Consider the following 22,533-nt stretch of genomic DNA (forward strand, 5'->3'; position numbering starts at 1 on the left):
ATGCACTTAGCAGAATACCTGGCATGTGGTAAGAAATATGTTAGTCATCATCATAATTGTTATCATCATCATGATCATTTTCTTCATTATTGTTTTGATTAATTGATTGATTTTTTAGAGAGAGAAAGAGAGAAAAACATCAATTTGTTCTTCTACTTAATTATGCATTCATTGGTGCATTATTGTGTGTGCCCTGACCCACACAACAAGAATTAAACCCACAACCTTGGTGTATTAGGACAATGCTCTCTCCAACTGAGCTATCTGGCCAGAGCTTATCTTCATTATTATTATTATCATTTTCATCACCATCAGAAAAATAAGTACCAAGTTAGCCTGCATATACCAGAAATTGCTGTAAAGGGAATTCAGAATTGGGGAGGAGTTACTGCTTTCCCTTTATTAACAAAATGTAGCAATGCTCTAAACTCTTCATCATAACTTTAAAGAGGAGGAGACATTTGTTTGTTTTTCCTTTTTTTTTAATTTAAAGGTCTTGCCTCAGGAGGATTTCTCCAGTGTGGTACCTCTGGATATAGAACAATCTTCCCCCTAGGGAACTCAATTTCAGTTTAGATAGCAGGTAGGTAAGATTGTAAGACTACTCTTAGACTATCCTCCTCCCAATATACAATGATTTTATGTGATTTTTGTCTTCCTTTGTAACATAGAACTTCTCTTGGGACTGGAGCTACCCACAGAGGGAGGCCAAGAGAAGCAGTGAGAAACTGTTTGCAGCCTCTCTTGAGGAAGCCCCTTCATTTTCTTTGTACCTGTAGGGCTTTCAGTGAATGAGATTTCTCCCTGGAACTTGAAGTCAAAAGCCCAGAGAGTTGAGGAGGTATGCCCTCCATACTGCCCAGTCTCCTCCAGATCAGAAGCACCCTCTGGGCCAGCTTCATTAGTATGACCTGTGCAATCACACAGGGTCTAATGCTAGAAGGACCCTGTGCTTGCTTTAATGCTCTGCTGTCTCTGTCTTGAAATTCTTAATATTTGAACAAGGGGCCCAGCATTTTCATTTTGCATTGGACTCCTAAAATTATGTAGTCAATCCTATCTGCACCAAAGGGTTTCTAAACACTGACTGGCCCTTGTTCTGAATTTTTCTCCTTCCTGCTCTTACTTAGTAGAGTTTATCTCACTCCCCACCCTTGAGTCCAACTAAGTGATGGTGGCTCAGTGAACACCAACTTTCTGACTAACCTGAACTCTAAGGATTGCTTTAGAGGTGTTTTCATAAGTGTAACTCCCTCCTCTTTAATATTTTCTCTAAACTAAAAAAGTTATTATAATAATAATAATATAGTGCTTGAAGCATTAATGACCAGTAAGGTACCTTGCATTGAATTAAGACAAAGGAGGCAGCACAGGAAGTCAGAAAGCCTTGGTCTCTGTGTCCAATTTGGGAAAGTGACAGACATTCTGCCCTGCCTTAGTTTATTCACCAATGAACTACTGCCACGAAATGTCTAGAAAAGTAAAAGCAATGGAAATATTCTTAGAAAGTTCACATTTCATTATTTCTATTGCTTGAACTAATCAACTTTACCAACCTGAATGCCATGACATTGAGTGGGTATCTCTCTCTCTCTCACTCTCGCTCTCTCTCCTTATACAGCAATGTAAGTGTAATGAATTCTCAATTCACAGATCTCAAAACATTGAGGCAGAAAAAGTGTAATTTGGGTAGAACTGCAGTTAGAATCCAGGTTTTCAAACATCTGCTCCAATATTCATGGTTCTGAAAAGGCATATGTAAACCATATGCATTTTTTAACTCCTACTCTGAGTACATACAAAGAATGTTTCTCAACATTGGCACTATTGAACTTTGGGACTGGCTAATCCTCTCTTGTCAGGAGCTGTCCTGTGCATTGTAGGAGGTTTAGCAGCAGCCTCTACCCACTAAATGGCAGTAGCAACCCTCCCTGCCCCCCACACAGGTATGATGATAAAAAATGTCTCCAGACTGCCATTTGTTTCAGGGGAGAGGGGAGAAACACATCCAGCTGATACCATTGCACAAGAGCAGTTCACTATGTAAAGGAACTCTTTGGTAAATCCTTTAGTGAACTACAAAACTCTCTGCAAATTTGTATTTCCACATACTGGATTTTCCTAAACTAGAAAATACCTTATTTTCAAAAGAGAAAATCACTGATTTTGGTTGTGTGGGTAATCACCTAGAAAATGTAGAATGATTGATATGCTTTTGTTTTCCCTCAAAATATTATGTTCATGAAAGTGATGTCACAAAAATTCAACAGAGTATTCACAGTGCACATATTAGGACGGATTAAACTTTAGAAAACCAAAAAATTCCTCTTGGAGATTTAGTTACAGTCAAGTATCCTGAGATTGAACTGTTTCCATTTTTCATCCCCCTAGATACTCTGAATTCACTTTTAAAGCAGGAAACCCAGAACTTCCTATGTCTAAAGGAGTGTTAAAAAAAAAACCTTATTCTTCAAGATGGCTAAAGTCAAATCCCCACTTGACAGATTAGGAAATAAAAATTAAGAAGTAGAAGTGACAAACAAGCAGATTGCAAGCCTTTTTATCTGGTCCTTAAAACAACCTTATAAGATACACATTGCCTCAGCCAAGTGGAACATATAGTTTATCATCCAAACTGGGTTAATTCTGAAAGTGAAAGGAGGTACTAATAATAGCTTTTCTGGGACCATGGGTAAAAATTGAATTGTCCTGGGAAAACCAGAATGCATGGTCACCCTAACATTAGATCACTCATAGAAACGTACCATTACCAAATGTCTGCTGCATTAGTTGTCCCCCAAATCTTAGTGGCTTAAAATAATGATAATTTATTATTTATCACCCATCTGTAGGTTGACTGTCATTCAGCTGATCTAGACTGGGCTTAACTGAGCAGCTCTGCTACAGACTGTAATAGGTGAGAAGGTTCTGCTTCTCACTTCAGGTATGTGTGTGTCAATGAGGGCAATTCTACTTCACATATCTTTCATCTTTCTTGGACCAGTAAACTAGCCAACACATGTTTTTCTCATGGCAATGACAAAGGTAAAGATAGCAAGCGTAAATGCATGAGGTTTCTTAATACATAGGCTGAAATTGGTGCTCTACCATTTCTACCCACATGCCATTGGCCAAAGAGTCATGTGGCCAAGCCCAAAGTTAACAGGCAGAGAAATAAACTCCCCACAATGAGGCCATGATAAAGGTATACATGCAAGAAGAAATGAATAATTGGAGCACTTATTTAATCTAACAGATGTATTTCACCCATCCAATTCCATCACCACAACAACCCCACACACATAAACACATCTCAAAAGGAGAAGGTCTATTTGATTTCATATGATATGGTATGGTGCTGACTCAGTTCATGACATATAGTCATGTAAATTTCAGAATCTAGAATCAGTTTCAAATTTTCATAGGTACTCCAAAAAATGGAAGCTTTTCCAGTTGAGTATAAAGTATAATTCCACAACCATTTGGCACCCAGAATTCCTCAATAAAATTCTCAGGTCTGCTCACACTCACAACCCCTCTCCAACTAAGGCTGGGGGGCAGGGACAGTTTTAGGTTTGGGATTCATTTCTCCTTGACTTGCCTGTGCTGTTTTACAGTGACAGTTCTTAACCTTCCAAGAAGGGTGAAAAAGTTTACATTAATAAAAATATCAACAACATTTTCTTTGGGAGGCAACCTGAAATAATTCTCAGTAAATTAACACTTCCCATCAGAGACTTTGCAACTTATAAAAATCTTACTTAAACTTTGTGAGAAGTAGGAAGCCCTGTGATTTCCATCACCAGTTTTCAAGCCCATTCAGAGCCTGCCAGAGGATAATTACTTCCTAAGATAAACCTATCCAAAAGAAATATATTTGTTATGATTCAATTCTCTCACAGCACAGCCTGATCTGGTGGATAAAGCCCTAGCAGTATAAGAAACTCCATTCCCCATCACTTGGCTATATGACATTGGGCTGTTCACTAAACCTCTATGATTCCTCAGTTTCATAGCCTATGGAGTAACACCCTAGACCTCTGCTCACCTGAGGAAGATGTGTAGAGTATTCACTACATCTTTACCTAAAAAGATCTAGAAACCTATTTAACTCTACCCCTAAGGAATTATTTCTATATTAATTTCTCACTCTGGATACTCAATATAACATTACTGTCTTAAGAGCATAATTAAATATCAGGCAGATGCCTTATAAACTGAATTTAGGGGTTAAATTACTAAAATTACAAAAGGTCCCGCCATTGAACAAAAGGTCCCACCATTGAACAATCTGTCTCTAATAGACCAAAGCTAAGATAATTTCAGCAAGTCATTAGGGGCCTGTAGACACTTCAAGAGTAATATTATTACTATCCACAATTCTCAGGAAGCAGGTCTTTGGAAAGATAGGAATTTTGTGGTTACTATAGTTGTTTCCCAACAACAATACCTCCCTTTCCCACTGTGCATCAACTGTGTGCCTTGGTGACAGATCCAGGAGAACTGATTACTCCCTCTTCTCTGTGAATGTGGCATAATCTTGTCTCCCATGCCATGGTGATTGGTTCAGGTAACTCAGATCTAAGTATGACATTACTTGACCACAGGATTTGATCATGAATTGTTATGTGATTCAGGTTGAACCAATAATACAAGAAGATGCAAGGCATATGTGAACACAGGAAATGCTACAGATATTTTGCCATCGTGTGGGAAGCAGGAAAGAGAGAGTGAAAGAAATTAGGTCTTTGATAAAACTTTTTAACTAGAGTCTAATTGGGCTCTCAAGCCAGTCCTACTTATTTTCCTTCCACTTATGTGAGCCAATGCATCTCCCTTATTGTTTGTACCAGTTTTAGTGGGTTTTGTCTTAGCTGAAGTATGAAGCATCCTAACTGATATAGGAACTGAGTAAATCAAGTGTGTGGTCACTAGCCCTTAAGATACCTAAAGGGGGCAGTGTGAAAGTGCTTGGTCCAGAAAAAAAAGGTTGGAAGGAGGGGACTAAAAGTAAAAGATCACCTCCAAGTAATTGTGCCCCCCCAAAGCTCCTGGAAATGCGTTCAGGGCAGAAAATGAATTTCAAATACTTTCATCATCCATAAAAAGAAATCCAATCTGAAAATAATTTAAGATAACCAATTACTTCCCTGATTTACTTGGGGACAGTAACACTGTTTACTTGGTGTTACTGTCTCCTCCTGGAAGTTGCCATGGCGCCACTTCTGGGGCAATAAAACCCAAGTTCATAAGGCTTTTCTTCTGACTCATACATATATTCCTACCAGAAGCAGTTCCAAGGCCCATGCTTGGAATTTCAACTCCTCAGGCATGTGGCTTGATACCCACATAGAGAATTTCTACAGGAGTTTTTGGAAGGAGTGGTATAATAAAGAAGATGGGATAATAGAAAATTAAGATGGAGGACCCAAGCTTTCTTAAATGTCATACCCAACCTGAGTCTCCCCGTATGGATGGACCTTGTTCTTTCAAAGGAAACCAGGAATGGAAGTACAAGAGATAACCACAAAGAATTACTAATACCTAGATAATTTTCTTGATTACAGTGTAGGCTGAGGCATGGCCAGTTTTTCTGTTCCTAAAATAATCCTGCTTCATAGAATCATAAAACCATAGAACAGTAGAGAAGGAAGAATCCTTAGAAAACATCCTGTTCTCTTCTTTTTAATGGCCTGAGATTAAATGGCTGGGATAAGAGAAGTTCCTTACTTCAGATATTTAAACAACTTCCTCTGTACTGCTGTGGTACCTGGTGCTTACTGTTTTCACAAGACTTAACAGGTTGCATTGTCATTGCCAGTGAAAACATCTGCTTCTCTTCTAAACTTGAAATGCATTGAAAGCAGAAATTGTCTTGATTCTTTATTCCCTGATGCCTAGCAGAATTTGTCATAAAGCAGGTGGTCAAATGTTCATTGAAGAAATCAAAGTTTCAAGTGAAACAGTGAGGAGGTTTTCTTCCCATTAGGCAAAGAATATACAGGCATTTTATTGCCCTTAGCTTTATTGTGCTTCTCAAATGCTGTGTTTTACAAATTGAAGACAAGACCCTCCCACTAGCAAAAAGACTATGACTCACTTTATTGTGGTGGTCTGGAACTGAAACTGCAATATCTCTGAGGTATGCCTGTAGTATCTTGGTTTCATTACCTGAAAGGGATACTTAAGAGGTACTTAAGGGATATTTCTATCCCTTAAGGGGATAGAAGTTTCCTTTCATTGAATCAGGATGATTTGTATCACTATTTTGCTTATTCGCAAGGTATCAAATTGGCTAGTATGAGGCTCAATGTATGATATAGATCCCCTCTCCCATTTCTACTGGCTGGCAGGCAATCTTTCTGCTTACACAAGTGCCCTTATACCAAGCCTGAAAAAGAAACCTCATGAACAGAAGACTTATTTTCACTTTTGCATTATAAATATTAAAACTTTATATTTTCATGTTGCTTCAACATCTGTACAAATAGGTTGTGAGCACCTCACCGTGGTAATCAGGTATACCTGCATGATGATGCTAGCCCCTGCTGCAAGATCTCCTTCTTGCCATCCCCTGACTGTGACCCAATGACAAATGTACCAATGAAATCCTTTGTTTATGATTATGATAATAAACAAAAGCAACAAACCACAAGTGTTGGAGAGGTTGTGGGGAAAAAGGGAGCCCTAGTGCACTGTTGGTGGTATTGCAGACTGGTACAACCACTATGGAAAACAGTATGAAATTTTCTCAGAAAACTAAAAATGGATCTGCCTTTTGATCCAGCAATTCCACTGCTGGGATTATATCCTCAGAACCCTGAAATACCAATCCAAAAGAACCTATGCACCCCAATGTTCATAGCAGCACAATTTACAATAGCCAAGTGCTGGAGGCAACCTAAGTGCCCATCAATAAATGAGGGGATAAAAAAAAACTGTGGTACATTTACACAATGGAATTCTATGCAGCAGAGAGAAAGGAGCTCCTAACCTTTGCAACAGCATGGATGGAATTGGAGAGCATTATGCTAAGTGAAGTAAGCCAGGTGGTAAAAGACAAATACCGTACTATCTCACCTTTAACAGGAACCTAATCAACAAAATGAACAAGCAAGCAAAATATAACCAAAGACACTGAAATAGAGAACAGGCTGACAGTGACCAGAGGGGAGAGGGGAGAAAATTATAGGGGGAAAGGGTGAAGGGTTTGAAGGCATAATTATAAAGCACACATGGACAATAACAAGGGGGGTGGAAACAGGGGAGGGAGGGGAAGGGGTGGAGGAAGGGGGAGCAGGAGAAGGCAGAAAACTATACTTGAACAATAAAAAATGTTAAAAAATAAAATTAAGTGAGTAATATTAATATTATTCCCCAAAAAAAGAAATCCTGTCATGCTTTTGCTTGTGTACTCTATCCTGACCCCAATAAAGACACTTGCTCATAGGGGTAAACAAGTGTTTTTCCCTCCCCTTTCCTCTCCTCCCCTCCCTTTCTCTTCTCTTCTCTTCTCTTCTCTTCTCTTCTCTTCTCTTCTCTTCTCTTCTCTTCTCTTCTCTTCTCTTCTCTTCTCTTCTCTTCCCTTCCCTTCCCTTCCCTTCCCTTCCCTTCCCTTCCCTTCCCTTCCCTTCCCTTCCCTTCCCTTCCCTCCTCTCCTCTCCTCTCCTCTCCTCTCCTCTCCTCTCCTCTCCTCTCCTCTCCTCTCCTCTCCTCTCCTCTCCTCTCCTCTCCTCTTCCCTTCCCCTCCCTTTTCTACATATTCATATTCTTTCTTTTTCTTATTCTCTCTCTCTCCCTCTTTCTCCTCTCCACCTGCTTGGTTGAGGCCACTCCCTTGGTGCTCCCTTCATATGGCCCCCTTTGTGGCATTGTAAACTTTGTTTTCCTACACCTCTCCTTCATCCCCTCTTCTGGCTTGGCTAATCACCTCATGAAAGAATACAGAACAACTTTGCAATAAGAACTACAATGAATTATTTTATTGTTGTTTAAAATGTACCATAGAAAGTGCATTTAAAAGTGTAAAGTATGGGTCCTAAGACTAGCAGGTAATCCTAAATCCAGTACAGATACCTCTTAACAACAGAGGGAAAGCTGTGCTTGGGCCCTTGTTGGTAACTTCTGCTGGCTGTGATGCTGCTAGTACAATTTGTAGCTCCTCACTGGAAAACCAAGCATGAAGTTTTAAAAGTGGCTCACTGCTTTCTTGGGTGAGGGATCAATTGCAAAAATATTTTCATGTAATATACAGGCTTTTCAACCAATAGCAATATGCCTGGTTCACCACTGTGTCCCTGCTGGCTCAAATGGGTCTAGTCCAATTCTGCCAATAGCTGCCACTGACAGCTAAAAGTTGAAAGAGTGACAGCAGATAAAAGAGTGGGAAACAGATAGGTAGAGGAAACTGAAAACGAAAGGGATGCATGTCATTTACTGAATTCAATGGAGGACTTTAAAGTGCAGAGGCAATGAAATGCTTTTCATCTTCTCATCTTTTGTTACCTGCTCACCCTATTAGTCTTTAAGCCAAATTACAGTGAAGATGGCCACAATTTTTTTTTTTTTTTTTGCCTACCACTTCTCTTGGCTGGCTAAGCATGGATGGGGACCTAGCTGCCTTCAGGAATAAAGTTAAGTGTGCTGAAACTCACCCACCTCCACCTAAAATGTATTGTCCACCCACCTGAAATCAAGACTGAAACTCCTTATTAAAGTTATTCATTTGGATCAAGGCATTGAAGGTTCCTGTTAAAAATACAACTATGTTATCTAAAAGGAGGAACGTAGTCCCTGGTACAGAGTTCTCTAAATGTGTCATTTTAAAGATTAACTTGTCACTGCCTGGGGTAAGAATCTTAGTAAAGATACATCCACCAGATTCTCTCCTATCTCCTGGGGCTGTTAAGGACCCACGATGGGAAGATTTTGATGTGGAACACACACAAAGACTGGGTAACAGAGTCTGAAGTTTGAGGCATGGTGGAGAAAAAGGAGGCTGACAGTATGAGGGACTTTGGGGGACAAAATAGCACTTTTAAACAGTGAGAAAGTGAGAAGGGAATTTGTAAATTAACATTTATTGATTCTTCCGTAAGTCAGGCAGTGGATTAGATGCTTTCACATTTACTATATTTAATCCTTACTTAATCCATAATCACTTTATAGGAAAAATATTAATACACTTATTTTGAAGATGAAAAAAATAAGGTTCAGATTAGGAAAATCACTCAAAGCCACACACCACCTATATGTGATAAAATATACATTTGAACCTGGACCTGTTTCCTAAGCCTATGTTCCTAAGCCATCCTATCTCACTCCTGACCTTGGTCAAGGGTTGACCAACCTAGTCTCTGCTACCCCTGTTTGCCCCAGTGCTCCAACCACTTGCAAGTTCAGTCTCCGATGACTCCCAGGTTTCTCCCTCACTCTTAACCATGGACTAGCAAATGGAGGCAAAATATTTCCATGGGCAATTAGGCATGGAAAGATTCTGCATTATCAAATGGATAGAAAAGTGAGAAGAGCCTAGAACCATTATTCTAGTTTCTCAAGGACATAGAAACTTTCTCTTCCAGACCTCAACCTATGTCATGCCAAATCCAAGCCCTAGAGTAACCTGTGTACCAGTTGGGCCCCTGGGCCCTGCCCCACCCACATCTTCTGCCCCATGTGTGTCAGTTTTCTGTGCACTGGCATCATGTCCACATAGAACAGGACAAGAGGATATGAAAAGGAAAATAGCTCATGGGAGAATGGATAAAAACCGTTACTTCCAGTGTAGCTGAGGTAGGAGTGAAAGACTTGGAAGATAAAGAGGCTGCTTTTTTTCTCACCGCCCCCCCCGGAGAACCGAGCTAGGGAGAAGAGTGTATAGACAAAGAGGTTCTTCCACAAGATGTTATAGAGGGAACTACCACCCAGCTGAGATCCAGCTGCACTGCCTGACTTGGAAGGTTCTTTCCTCCTCTACAGCCCAGAGTGAAAGAAGAGTAGGGGAGAACTGATAGCCTCTGGAGTCATTAGTCAGGGGGTTAGGCTACTATGTCCAGAGGCATTATCAAGGAAATAAGGTAGCTGAAGACAGTTTACTTAACCTTAACTTTCAATCTTCATCCTATCTCGGCTCATTCCCACATCTCTCTCTTCCTTCATCAGTGAGATTGAGCGTCCTTTTCATTAACCTTTTAGTTATCACCTCCAGGTGAAGCAGTCAGCTCCACACAGTACATCACTGTTCCTTCCCCCCAAGCCTGGCTTTGCGCTTGGGAACGGGAGGTACTGGCTTCCCAAACCTGTGAGGGTTGGGGGCGGTTGGTTGTTCACTGGCCCTCGGATTTCTGCTGTAAAAATTGAGCGGTAGGGACCGGGCATGCGCAGCATCTTCGGGCGCATTGTGATGGGGACTGCTTCTGCGAGTCTCTACAAAGACTCCGGAGTAACCGCTACCCGCCCCCAGACCCCCCTTCTTTGAGACAGACATACAAACGCAGAGACAATGCAGCTTTTCTTTCTTCCTTTCTTTTTTAAAGGGCCAGTTGCAGCTTGAAAGGCTGGTCCACGTGAGGACTGTGTATTTCTATTGATCCCATCTCCCGTGTTGACAAACGCCAGCGCCAAGGCTTTGCAGTCCGGGGCTGCAGTTTGCAGTAGAGCTAAGCGGCGTGCGGCTTTAATTCCACGTCAGATCAACTTTGATCGATATGCCCCTACCGGCCCAATTGGAAGAGCCCAATTCACAGGCGATGAGCCTTTTCGCTGTTCCCTTCTTTTTTCCCCTCTTTAAACCCACAATCTTCCGGGGGAGAAAAGTGTCAGATTTTCCTTATAATTTCTTTCTTTCTCTCTCTTTTGTTTGGTTTTCGTTTTTCGGTATTTTGTCTTTTCTGTTTTGTTCTGTATTTTAACCCCCCCCTTCCCACCCCTCAGTGATAGGGAAAAAGATCGCTTTGGCTAACCGAGCTTGCAGTCAGTGAACCCGCCTTCTAGATTGGTGTGAAGATAGAAGTGAGGTGGGGGCGGGGAGGGGGTGTGAGAGAGCCTAAGAAGGAGAACAAGCAGAGAGACAGAGAGAGAGCGAGAGAGCTAGAGAGAAGGAGAGAGAGAGACAGAGAGAGAGAGAGAGAGAGAGAGAGAGAGAGAGAGAGAGAGAGAGAGAGAAGAGAAGAGGAGACCAGAGGATAGGAGATAGGAGGTGGAGGAGGAGGAGGAGTGTAGGGTGGAAAGGAAGAGTGAGCGAAAGCAACTTGAAGGGAGGGGGTGAAAGAGCCAGCGAATTCTTTTTCTTTTTCTGTTATTATTTTGACGACTCCGGAGTTGCGCCTGTGCTCTAGTCAGCTTCGTTTTAGGCGTAGCATGGCTAGGCAGAAGAAAATGGGGCAAAGCGTGCTCCAGGCGGTCTTCTTTTTAGTCCTGGGGCTTTTGGGTCATTCTCACGGAGGATTCCCCAACACCATCAGCATAGGTAAGCACGAGGGAGCCAGCCTTTCGGGCCGGACTCTTCTGCATGCGAGATCACTGCCCTGGTGTGACTACTGCGGCCGCAGGTCCCAGTCCTGCAATGCCTGGGGAAGGGACTGGGGTTGGGGACCGGGCAGGAATCTCCACGATTTGAGCCCTAGAGGGCTGACTAATCCAAGGAGCATTGGGCACAAGAGGGGATTCCTGGGGCTCCAGGAGAGGGGGTTGACAGGTTTTCCGAGATATGGGGAGCAGGGAAGGCATGCAGGAGGCTGGGAGGCTGCAAAAGGACGAAGAGTCGCGGCTTTTCGGCTCGCTGCTCTAGACTTTGCCATGGCTTATATGCCGCCGCTGGAAGTTGTCCCACGGTGATGCCGCCCGTCTGGCCGCACTAGGGCGAGTAACCCAGCCCCGGGCGCCAGGTCCCGTATCTGCAGTTCCCCTCATATAGCCCAATGCTGGGGGAAATGGAAATCCACTCTGGATGCCCCAGACCCGAGCAACAACCGGGGTCAGGGTGGGTAGCGGATGGGATAAGAAAGGAGCTGTGTGAGGAAGCGCGAAGTCACGCACACCAAGAATTCATGAATTGCCGCTGTGTCTGTCTGGAGCCCGGTTCCCGGACACTGGGAGTTCTCTCAGTTTGTATTTACAAGTCGAGAAGTTATAATTGTTGTCATTATCGAACCAAACCCTATATTGTCATGGTGGAGAGGGGTGGCTATGAGGAACAGGATGGAGCACCGAGGGAAATTAAATTGTTTTTCTTCCCAACCTTTTCCTTGGAGCCAGGAAAACAGGAACAGGCTTGTGGAGATGTGCGTGGGGAGGAGGGGGGCAATGGAGAGGAACCTACTGCCTAAGAAACAGCCAAGTCCCACTCTTGGTTCCATCGTTCTACCCCAAAACAGCCTCTTCTTCCCTCTTTTCCCTTTCCCCCTTCTCATCAGCCTCTCTTCCCCTTACTCTAGAGGAAAACCAGGTTTCTTGGCCAAAATTGAGTTCACAAGAGTCTTGAAAAACACACTGGTTGAAAATCAATCATGATCGCACCCCGTACCATTGAAAGGGATCTCATAGCTGCAGTGCTCTCCAGTTTCTAACCCGACACAAGCCAAATCTCGGTTCCCTTTGCTTATAGGTGGACTTTTCATGAGAAATACGGTGCAGGAGCACAGCGCTTTCCGCTTTGCTGTGCAGTTATACAACACCAACCAGAACACCACCGAGAAGCCCTTCCATTTGAATTACCACGTAGATCACTTGGATTCCTCCAATAGTTTTTCTGTGACTAATGCTTGTAAGTAGATATGCTTTTACTCCCTCTGGAACCTTGAGGACCTCACTTGCATTTTGTGGGGGCTTGGGATCTGCATATGTTCTGGGGAGGGGTGAATGCCTTAGTAGATAGATATTTTAGGGGCTCTAGTCAATCCAGATTTTATGTAGCATAAACCAACTCCAAAGGATCCTGCTGAGGGAGGGACTTCAGGCAGTACAAAAACTCTGTCATGAATAATGTTTGATGCAAAAGTTTCATTTTCCTCCCTGCTAAACCGGCAATTCCTCCCCCACACGTTTTTCTTTTTCTTTTTTCTTTTGACTGAAAAAAAAGGAAAGAAAAAATAGCATGGTTGTTCAGGGAAATTTCTTCAGATGAGATTAAAAAAAGAAGCTTCTTGATTGAGTCAATTCAGGATGTACATTACGTGCCTGTTAAATCTGGTGCCTGCCTGTAGAAATAAGCTGAATTTGACAATTGCTGAATAGATAGGAGCCAAATATGAGAAATTCTGCAAACAAGTGACCTTGAAGGACATATTGGGCTTGGTTGCCTGGCCTCTTTCTGTCCTAGAATATCACCTTTCTTACCTAGAGAGCTCTGATAGCAACTGATAAGACTGCAAACTGATTACAAGTGATGAACACCTGGCAAATTGAGGGGAAAGGCGAAAACAGTGCTCAGGTGACTATTTCAAAAGGTGCTTCTGTTTTGTCTCCCCCACTGTTGTTCACTCCCCTCATTGATAAGGACAACACAGTTTTTAACACTTAGAGCAAAAGATGGAGGGGGGCTTGTAGCAGGCAAACAGTATCAAAAAGAAGGAATTTCATTGGCTCCAAAGCCATTTCTGAAATATCTAGTTGTGCCATGGTGATTGTTCCTCTGGAAAGGGGACATTTTGAGAAGTAAAAACCAAGGGAACCCGAGTGACAGCCTGTTGGACACAGGTTTTTCTTGAATGGAATGTTTTACATGAAAGAATGATAATTTTTATCTAAGCTTATTATACTAAAAGTTTTCACAACAATGAGGCTGTTGATGGCATAAATATGTTTTGCTTTTATGGCTTGTATAGTTTGGAATTTTTGTTTTCTGACTTACATTCAAGAGAGAAGTTATATTTGTGTTTGGTTGTGTGAAACTTTATATATGACTGACTTCAAATTCTTCTGCCTCAAAGGATATGTGATTTTCAGAAACTGTTGAAAGAGTCTCCAAGGGCACTGGTTCCTTGCATTTTAAGACTTAGGTCAAGAGGATGGGGGTTAAATACTTTGCAAGAAATGTGACAGTATTAGCTTTAAGAAAATTTTAGCTGAAGGTACAGATCCTTATATGAACATATTCTGAAATACTCTGTATTTGATATTCTTTGGCTTTCCAACATTGACAAAAATAGGAACTTATTAATTCTAGCTAAGTGTGAAAGTTACAAAATGTCTGTCTATACTTTGCATCTTATTTCAGTAATTCCAGCCTGTCTCTACATCACTTACAACACAAGCTGATTCTTAATCCTGCAGTACTGTGGTCTTGTCAAGGAACTGAAGCTCAAAATGCAGCTTCCTAAGTATTAATAAGAACAGATTTAAAAACAAATACATTAAACTATCAGCATTTATTATTATTGATAATAAATAAGATTTCAACTCACTCTAGAGCATTTTCACTGATGAAGACTGGAATAAGAGTGCCAAATGACTTCTCAGAAATGATTGATTTCCAAGTTTTTTAGTTCTGTTTTTTATGTCAGATCAGATTGACACCAGCCAGCTCAGGGCCATTGGAACTTTACTCAAGGAGCAATCAGAAAATGATCATTGCCATGTGAAAAGCTCAGGTTTGAGAACAGGCAATAAGCCATCCATTTGATGCTGAGTTACCTTAATGCCTTACCTCTTAGGCCAAGGAAAAGAAATTGGTCACCACCCCCCATACACACACACTAAATCCACAGCACTTCTGCTAACAAGCTTACAAGGCTGGGTTATGGTTTCAGGCTTGAAAGTGTTGGATAAGGTGTGTGGCTCACTAGGCAACAAGACAAACAAAACAAAGAGGTGACCTTGCCCTTAGTTATGCTAAATACACACATATGCACACATTGACACACACAGGAGAAATATCCAGATATCAGTGATGTGTCCCCAGCTGCCTGTTGCACTCTCAGTCTTTACAGCTCAGAAGAGAGAGGAGAAAAGCTGTCATCTTCTCTGGTCCCCAAAACAGTCTTCTCTGAATGTCACAATCATTGAATGGAGGCCAGATCTCAAAGCTGTCTCCGAGCAGCTGCTGCCTAGAAGCTTAGTATGAGAAAGATGACTAGTACAACCACAGTCTGATAGTCTCTGAATGCAGAAAACAATAATTTTACAGGGCCAGGAAAGCCCTGAAAGTGTATCTCATACCTTTCTGGGCCTTGATTTTTCTTTTTCTTATGGAAGTAAATATCACAGATTTCAGGTGTCCACATATAATACTATAGTTCAATACTGGAGCCTGGCAGGTGATTCCAGGTTCCATTCTTCCAATTGATTGCACTATTTTGCAGAGAAAAGGACCCCTAGATCCTCTGGCCTGCCCAACCTTGCAAACCTAGAGAGAATTTGAGAAAGTCCCAGTTGAGTCCAAATCTGCTCACCCACCTCTCCTATCTAATTCAATGTGGAACAGGATGGTGAAAATTTAAAAAAAACTTTCCCTTGTTCCTATTCAGAATTCTTAATTGCAGCTTCTTAGAAGTGAAATTGATTTCTTCCCGTGATATTTCCTGTGCCCTCAATTCTGAAACAGGCACACACATTTGAGGGCATAGTTATGTGGGTAAACAAATGCTCAAAGAATAAACAAAAGGTAATGCTTTTTGTGTGTCCTGCTCTCTGCTCTCCCTCTGAATCCTCTCTTCCAATGTATTCTGAAGGTTTTCTTGCAAGGAATCCCAGGCATCAGTTATTTAAAGACTGCTTCTTCACCGGTGATCTTTTTTTTTCTGCAACTCCTGAGAGGTTTGCTTAAGACAGACTCCAACTTCATTGTGTCTTAAGAGGCCAATAAAAGCCTCTCTGGTTTTGAAAGGTGGTTCATTTGGGATCTCAGCTCAGAGGTGAATTGAAGTTTATCAAAGAGACTTATCTGATTTGGAGCCCATGTTCCCATTTCATACAAATTAATTGAGTTTGCTGAAATATTTTCAATTTGGTGATACAATCCCAGAAAGAAGGATCGTGTGAATAATATGATTTCAGGATACATACACTCATATACACACATAGACAGCCAAACACATAAAATCAGTATATATAAAAAGAGATTTACACACATTTTAAATTACATGTCTGTTCTTTAAAAAACATATTCGATCATCCTAGGGCTTTGGAAGATGTGAAAACACCAAAGGACTGCTAGGTCCCTTTGGTGTGGCTTGGGTACCTTGATTCCTCAGGAAATGCCTCTGATTCCCTTGAAGTCCCCTTCTGTGTCTTGCTGCTATGCACTTGTAGTGCACTCCACACTACATCGCCCCAGCCTCTGCAGTGTCAGCTCATTAGCACACAGATCTCATATTCCCTCTCCGCACTGTCATTGCAAAAATTGCTGTTGTACACCTTTACAGCCAACAAATGTGCTCGTGGATTACGCACTGTTTGCAAGAAGCAAGGAAAAGGCAAATGTAACCTTAAAGGTTATTCACCATGGAATTGTGCTCTAAATGCATTGGCTTAAATAAAAATCTGTTGGTGGAGGTGCAAGTAATAATGGGACTAAGAGTGGGACTTGGGAGTACAGGCTCTAATGGAGCCTCAGGCAAAATCCCTTTTGCTGGCTAAATCTAACTCATCAGCTGCATATTTTTATTTTATTATTTTTTTCTGAGCCATTTAAAATAAATTTGCTAACTAAGAGCACACTACTTTTATAACTGAGCACATTTTGCTACCAGGTGTATTTAGCCAAGACAGGTTTCTGTCTCTTGCCCACAGAGTCACAATCTAATTATCTAATTATTCTAATTGTCAGGATCCATTTAACTGTTTAGGTCCATTAGAGAAGGAAATATCTCCCCTGATCCTATTCTCTGCTCTTTTGTGGGATTTGTTTTGTTTTCATGTTTGTCTTTTTCATGTAATCTTAGGCATCAGGGCGAAGACGCGCAGTATCAAAGAAATCACATACTAACCGTCTCCACCTCCCACCCTTACTCCCCCATCCTCGCGCCCTTGCTGCTCTCCCTCTCTCCTCTGTCTGCTGGCCAGGCTTCAATAAGTTCACTGGCTTAGCTCACTTCTCAGCCCCTCTGGCCAGCTGGCTTAGCCCACTGAAGCAGGAAGAGGTTGTCTCAGTGGTGTCAGTCAAAAATTTAAGTCATCTCACAAGGTTTATTTTTTTAATTTACTTTTTATGTGGAGAGGAGGGGGACAGTGATGCTGTTTATTTGGATCATAAAAATAGATGGCAATCAGCAGGTTGTAAAGGTGAGCTTTCAACAAAGTGTATTACTTCCCGTACAAGGCAGCTTCCTGTTGATCTTCTTCTAAGGGGGATGGAGGAGACAGGAAGGATTTGAGGGGAAGGAACAAAGAAAACTATTTTGTTCTCCATGCTTACTGCAAAATGAGCCACATTTTGTTTTCTTAGCAATTTTAACTTTTTTCCTTAAAATAAAACTAATTTTCCACATCTCCTACTTCTACCTTCATCAGAGGTTGTTTCCTTAATGCTGCATTTCCCTCCCTACCCCTAAGATTTAATTTAATAATGGGGGCTGGTTGAGATTTTTATTATATGTTTTTGGCTCTTGATATGTTTTTAAATTTTATTTATTATGCATAGTCAGAGATGATTGGCTGGTTTGATTTTTAGAGATTGAAAAATAAATGAAGCTGCCAAGGTGTTGTTATTAGTCTTCCTTTGTGGATAAGAGATTTATCATTTTTATACAATTGGTTAAAGGATTAAAAAGAAGCATGAATTTTAAGAGAGGGACAAAATTTGAGAACATGGAATTTGTAACTTTGGGGGAGGGGAATAACATGATTATTCATATGATTTAACTTGAAACTTCTTAGATTGACACTGCATGCATATTTGAAGAAGCTTTCATAAACTTTATATCTTCCCTGAAAATCAGGAAAATTATCTGCATACTTTACCTGGTTCATTTATAATAGTCAAGCTTTGACTTTCTTCCTTTGTCTTTGATCCTTTGGGTCTAAATTGATGAAATGGCCACAGGAGGGTGCAATTAAAACTCTAAGTGGGGGCAATGGGTAATCTTCAGCAGCCTTGGAAGTTGCAGTTGCCCAGACACAAAAGGAACTCCCTCCCTCTTTGGGAAATGTCTGGGCTCCAGGCTAAGAGCTACAAATAATCTCAGCCTATGTGTGGGACTAGCCTTAACCTAGGTCAGCAGTCCTAGAAAGGGGCCAGTACTTGGCAAAAGGTTAACATAAACAGACTTTGTCCTCTTCATACTGCTACCACTTCTCTTGCCATTATTTTCCCCTTCTGCTCTGTCTGCTCAGCTGATGCCTCTTTGCTGGCCTCTAATTGTCCCCTGATTCTGGCATCCCATCCATAATAAACTTATCTAAGGATTTTTCCTACCCTGGACTTTTCTTCATCAGAATATCTTTGTTCCTGGTCCATCCTCCTTGGGGCATGCATTCTACTTTGAGGGTGATAGCTTTTTAAAAAAATCTAATATAGGAATCTAGCTGAAAGTGTGTGATAAAGGTGTTAATATATCTAACAAGGGAGTATTTGCTCTGGAAACCCTAATGTCTCAATTTTAAGGAAAGATATTCAAATGGGGGTGTTTCTAGACATGATGCACAGAGTGAATGTTCACTCTACCCAAACCAACGATTGGGTGGCCATGGTCATGGAAGACCTTACAGGCCAAAGTTAAAAGGTACCTGCATATGGTAGGTTTGGGGTAAGTACACCCAGGGTGTATGGCAGGTGCACCTTCACCATGGTTGAACTTAAAACCTTTGGGGGTAATTTGGAAAGTAGCACAAGTTCATAGGGATTTATTTTTAAGGAGGTAAATTTGTACAGCCTTTTGTATGTCAGTCATATACCAATAAAGTGACTTTCAAAGAGTATAAGCTTTTACATATATATTACAAAGCAACAACAGGTTGTTGGAGAGTCTGAAGGTGCCTATGTGGGCACTGGCAGGAGATGCACTGGCATGAAAAGGAGTAATAGAAGGGGGGATATGTGGTAAGGAAGCTGAATCTCAGACAGTTTCCTTTCCTTGTGATGGCATGTGGAATGCAAAAATTATAAGGCAATATCCCCCTCACAGATGTTTAAAGGTAGCTCTGGAGGGACTTGGAAGCCTAGCCAAGTAGTGTTTTCTCCAACTCCCTCCATTCTGCCCTTGTCTTATATCAAGTGTACACTTGGCTTCCTTCCCACTCAATGGAAATAACCAGAATACTCTCAGCTGGATTTCCATTTGAGCCTTGGTCAAAGAAGTAAGTGTTCACATGCCTCAGTCTGGACTTCCCTTCTCAGTTTCTAACTGCCACTGGCTTCTTTAGCAATTGTCCTCAACTAGGAAATTATTTTTCCTTATTTGGAGGAACAGCAGGAGCAAGGATAAGGCTGAGTAGAGGAAACATAGCTGGCAATGATCCCTGAACCCTACAAAACACAAATCAGTCTAGATCAGCACTTCTCCCCTTTTCATGTGTATGTCAATCACTTAGGGATCTTGTTAAAATGAGAGTTCTGATTTAATTTGTGAGGGGGTCCAAGAATTTGTATTACTACCAAGCTCCTGGATGATACCAATGCTACTGGCACTCAAACCACGCGTTGAATAAGTAGAGAGACTGTGATTACCAAAGAAAATGGCTTTCCCTGACAAGCTCTTAACCACCTTCTTGCTTTCCATAGAAGGTTTTGTAAGAGGCATTTGGCTCATTCTGACTCAAGAATGTCTCTACCCTATTCCCAGCAATGTTTTTCCCATCAGCCATGTCTGTAGGTGGCATGATTAAATGTCTGATGAGAGTATCTACTTAGAAGTTTTTTTTAAGTATTCGAAATGATTTTTTGTAGGATTTGAAATGAAGACTAGAAGGCAGCCTGAGAGGGGAGGTAGCTGGTGAAGCAGGATGACAGTATCTTGGCTTCTTGCCACACCCCAAAGTGTCCCTTTTAGAAACAACCTGCCCAAGAGAGCTAAGGTTGGCATGCAGTTTCAACTGCCTTTCCAGTTTGCTGCTCTGGGTCAAGGCATGCCAGAAGGAAGCATATAGCATCTGTTCCTTAGCTGTCTGTCTTCTCTTAAACAGGGTTCAAAACAAGAGGTACAACAAAACTCAAATTCTGTCTAGGTCACTAAGAGCCCCAAAAATTAAGTCCATTTTTAAGGCTTGTGCCAGAAATTTCTTGTGAGGTAGAGGGGAGGGAAGAGAATATCAGTTTCCAACATATCTGAGCTGGGACTGTTCCAGAGAAGTCATTAAGAGCTTACCCAGTGTCATTTGAGGAATGCCAAATGGCAACTTATTACTCAAAATATTGCCCCCCATCAATCTGCCATTAGTCTAAAATTCCACAAATTCCTTTTTTCGTGTTACTACTGCATCAAAAGTCTGTGCTAAAATGCAAGAATGCTATCTGGAAGGGAATGAGTTAAAGACTTACCAGCTATTAAGATTTCTAGAAGAGTTCTTCCACCAAATTACTACCTACTACCTTGCAGGATCCTCAGAAGGCTTTCCAAAACAGGTGAGTGACTCAGAGAAAGACATCTTCAGGGGGCACTGGGAGACTCCTGAAGATGAAGAAGAGGGCCTCAAATACAAATCATCTATTTTGCAACATATGATCTTCATGGATTTTTCTGGTAGTTATTGACTAAGATATCAGTTGCCTTTGACCCTTCAAATCAAACTTTCTTATGTAGTGGGTCTGTTTCCTCTGGCGGGCATGGTCATTTGCTACAACTGAATCTTAGCCTTTGGATTCTGACAATTGCTGTGGAATATTTTCAGAAGTAAAATAATTTTGTGATGGGGCTAGTGAGAATTTTTAAAGTTTAATCTTTATTGTATGTTTCTCATTATGCTTTAGTCCCCTTAAGCCCCCTTCCCTACAGCAATGTGGTGAGGAAATTTTAACCTTTAAGAAGGTACAGAAAATAAGTAGCATAGATGGTAGGTAGAAAATAGATAGGGGGAGGGCAAGAATAGTATGGGAAATACAGAATCTAAAGAACTTGAGACACGTGGTCATAAACTAAAGGGGGGAATGGTGGGGGAGGGGTGTGCAGGGTGGAGGGGAATAAAGGGGGGAATAGAACTGTAATGGCATAATCAATCAAATATATTTAAAAATAAATTTAAAAAATACTGATGAAAAAAATGTTGCAATAGAAAAATAGTCCCCTTTCTCCCTGGCTGGTATAGCTCAGTGGATTGAGTATAGGCCTGCAAACCAAAGGGTCGCTGGTTCAATTCCCAGTCAGGGCATATGCTTGGGTTGCAGGCCAGGTCCCCAGTAGGGGGCACACGAGAGGCAACCACACATTGATGTTTCTCTCCCTCTCTTTCTCCTTCCCTTCCCCTCTCTCCAAACATAAATAAATAAAATCTTTTTAAAGGTCTTAAAAAATAGTCCCCTTTGATTCACTGATCTACCTTGCCAATTATTCATTGCAGCCGTGGTCCTCCTCCTTGCAGCTCTCCAAGAAGGGATCAGATCCCAGCAATAGATGAGACAGAAATGGATTAGCCCCAGCTTATAGACAAATAACTCAGTAGATATGGGTATGGGTCTCTGTGGGTGAACACATTTGTAAATTTAAGGTACAAAAACATTGACAGCCACAGTCAGCCAAAACCTATAACACATTCTGAAATATTCTTATATATCATTGTTGTTTCCAAATGGAATTTTCAATTAGTTTAAAACAGTGTTTCTTGAATTTGACCACTTGCATCAAAATCACCAAAGATACTTATCAAATAATGAATTCCCACCTCACCCTCCACATGTTTTATATCATAAAATGAGGATAGGCCTTTTAAACAAGCTGTATGGGTAATTATAATGCACACTATTTGGGAATCACTAGTTTAATAAGCCTTGGTATTGCAAATAGAGATATATGGATTCAGACTGAATATATGCTGAGAACCCACTAAGCACCAGGCATTGTACAAGGTACTTTCACATATGTTACTTCTGTAAGTAAGATAGTTGCTGTTGGCCCATGCAAACATTAGTGAGTTTGGCTCTCAGATTGGAAGTCCAAGACTTGGAAGAAATGAGACTAGTCTCAAGTCATAGTCTCTGAGGTATACAAAGCAAAAATGTTCTTTAAGATGGTAATTATAAATAAGAAAAATATTTTCATTTTAACAATGCGTCTTCCCTTCTTTGTTTTTTAGCTAATAATTGATCCTTAGCCATACTGTAAACTAGGTGTCATGGCAAATGTCAACTCATTTGTTAAAAATAAATAAATGTATTGTAATCAGTTTATAAAGCATTCAGTAATGTAATCAGCTTCTATAGCATTCATTGTGCCATTTTTGCTATCAACAAATTTCAAACCAAGGTGAAATAATAATACCATTCACTGAGTCCATACCCAATGGAAGATATTGTGTGTGTGTGTGTGTGTGTGTGTGTGTATATATATATATATATAAAGCATCTAGCTCAAGGTCACACAGCTGGCTAATTAGTGAAATGAGGATTTTACCTGAGACCTTCCTGCCTGAACTCAATTTCAACTCAAGTTGAAATAACAAATGATT

The 22,533-nt window shown here is 41.1% G+C and overlaps 1 protein-coding gene across 5 annotated transcripts in view; it reads left to right on the forward strand.

Moving 5' to 3' along the window:
* The first annotated feature begins 10,942 nt into the window (after positions 1 to 10,942).
* Positions 10,943 to 22,533, forward strand: part of GRIA3 (glutamate ionotropic receptor AMPA type subunit 3) — a 482,288-nt gene continuing 470,697 nt past the window's right edge. For 2 of the 5 annotated variants that reach the window (XM_053662342.1, XM_053662343.1), the window contains exons 1-2: positions 10,945 to 11,467; positions 12,605 to 12,763. In XM_053662342.1, coding sequence (XP_053518317.1) covers positions 11,359 to 11,467; positions 12,605 to 12,763 — 268 coding nt within the window. In that variant the 5' untranslated portion in view covers positions 10,945 to 11,358. Of the gene's footprint in view, positions 11,468 to 12,604; positions 12,764 to 22,533 lie in introns of all 5 variants that reach the window. The other 3 variants (XM_037154138.2, XM_037154136.2, XM_053662344.1) reach the window with 3 other exon arrangements.

Source organism: Artibeus jamaicensis, unplaced genomic scaffold, assembly GCF_021234435.1.
Source record: "Artibeus jamaicensis isolate MK-2021 breed Jamaican fruit bat unplaced genomic scaffold, CSHL_Jam_final contig_240, whole genome shotgun sequence".
NCBI classification, from domain to species: Eukaryota; Metazoa; Chordata; class Mammalia; order Chiroptera; family Phyllostomidae; genus Artibeus; species Artibeus jamaicensis.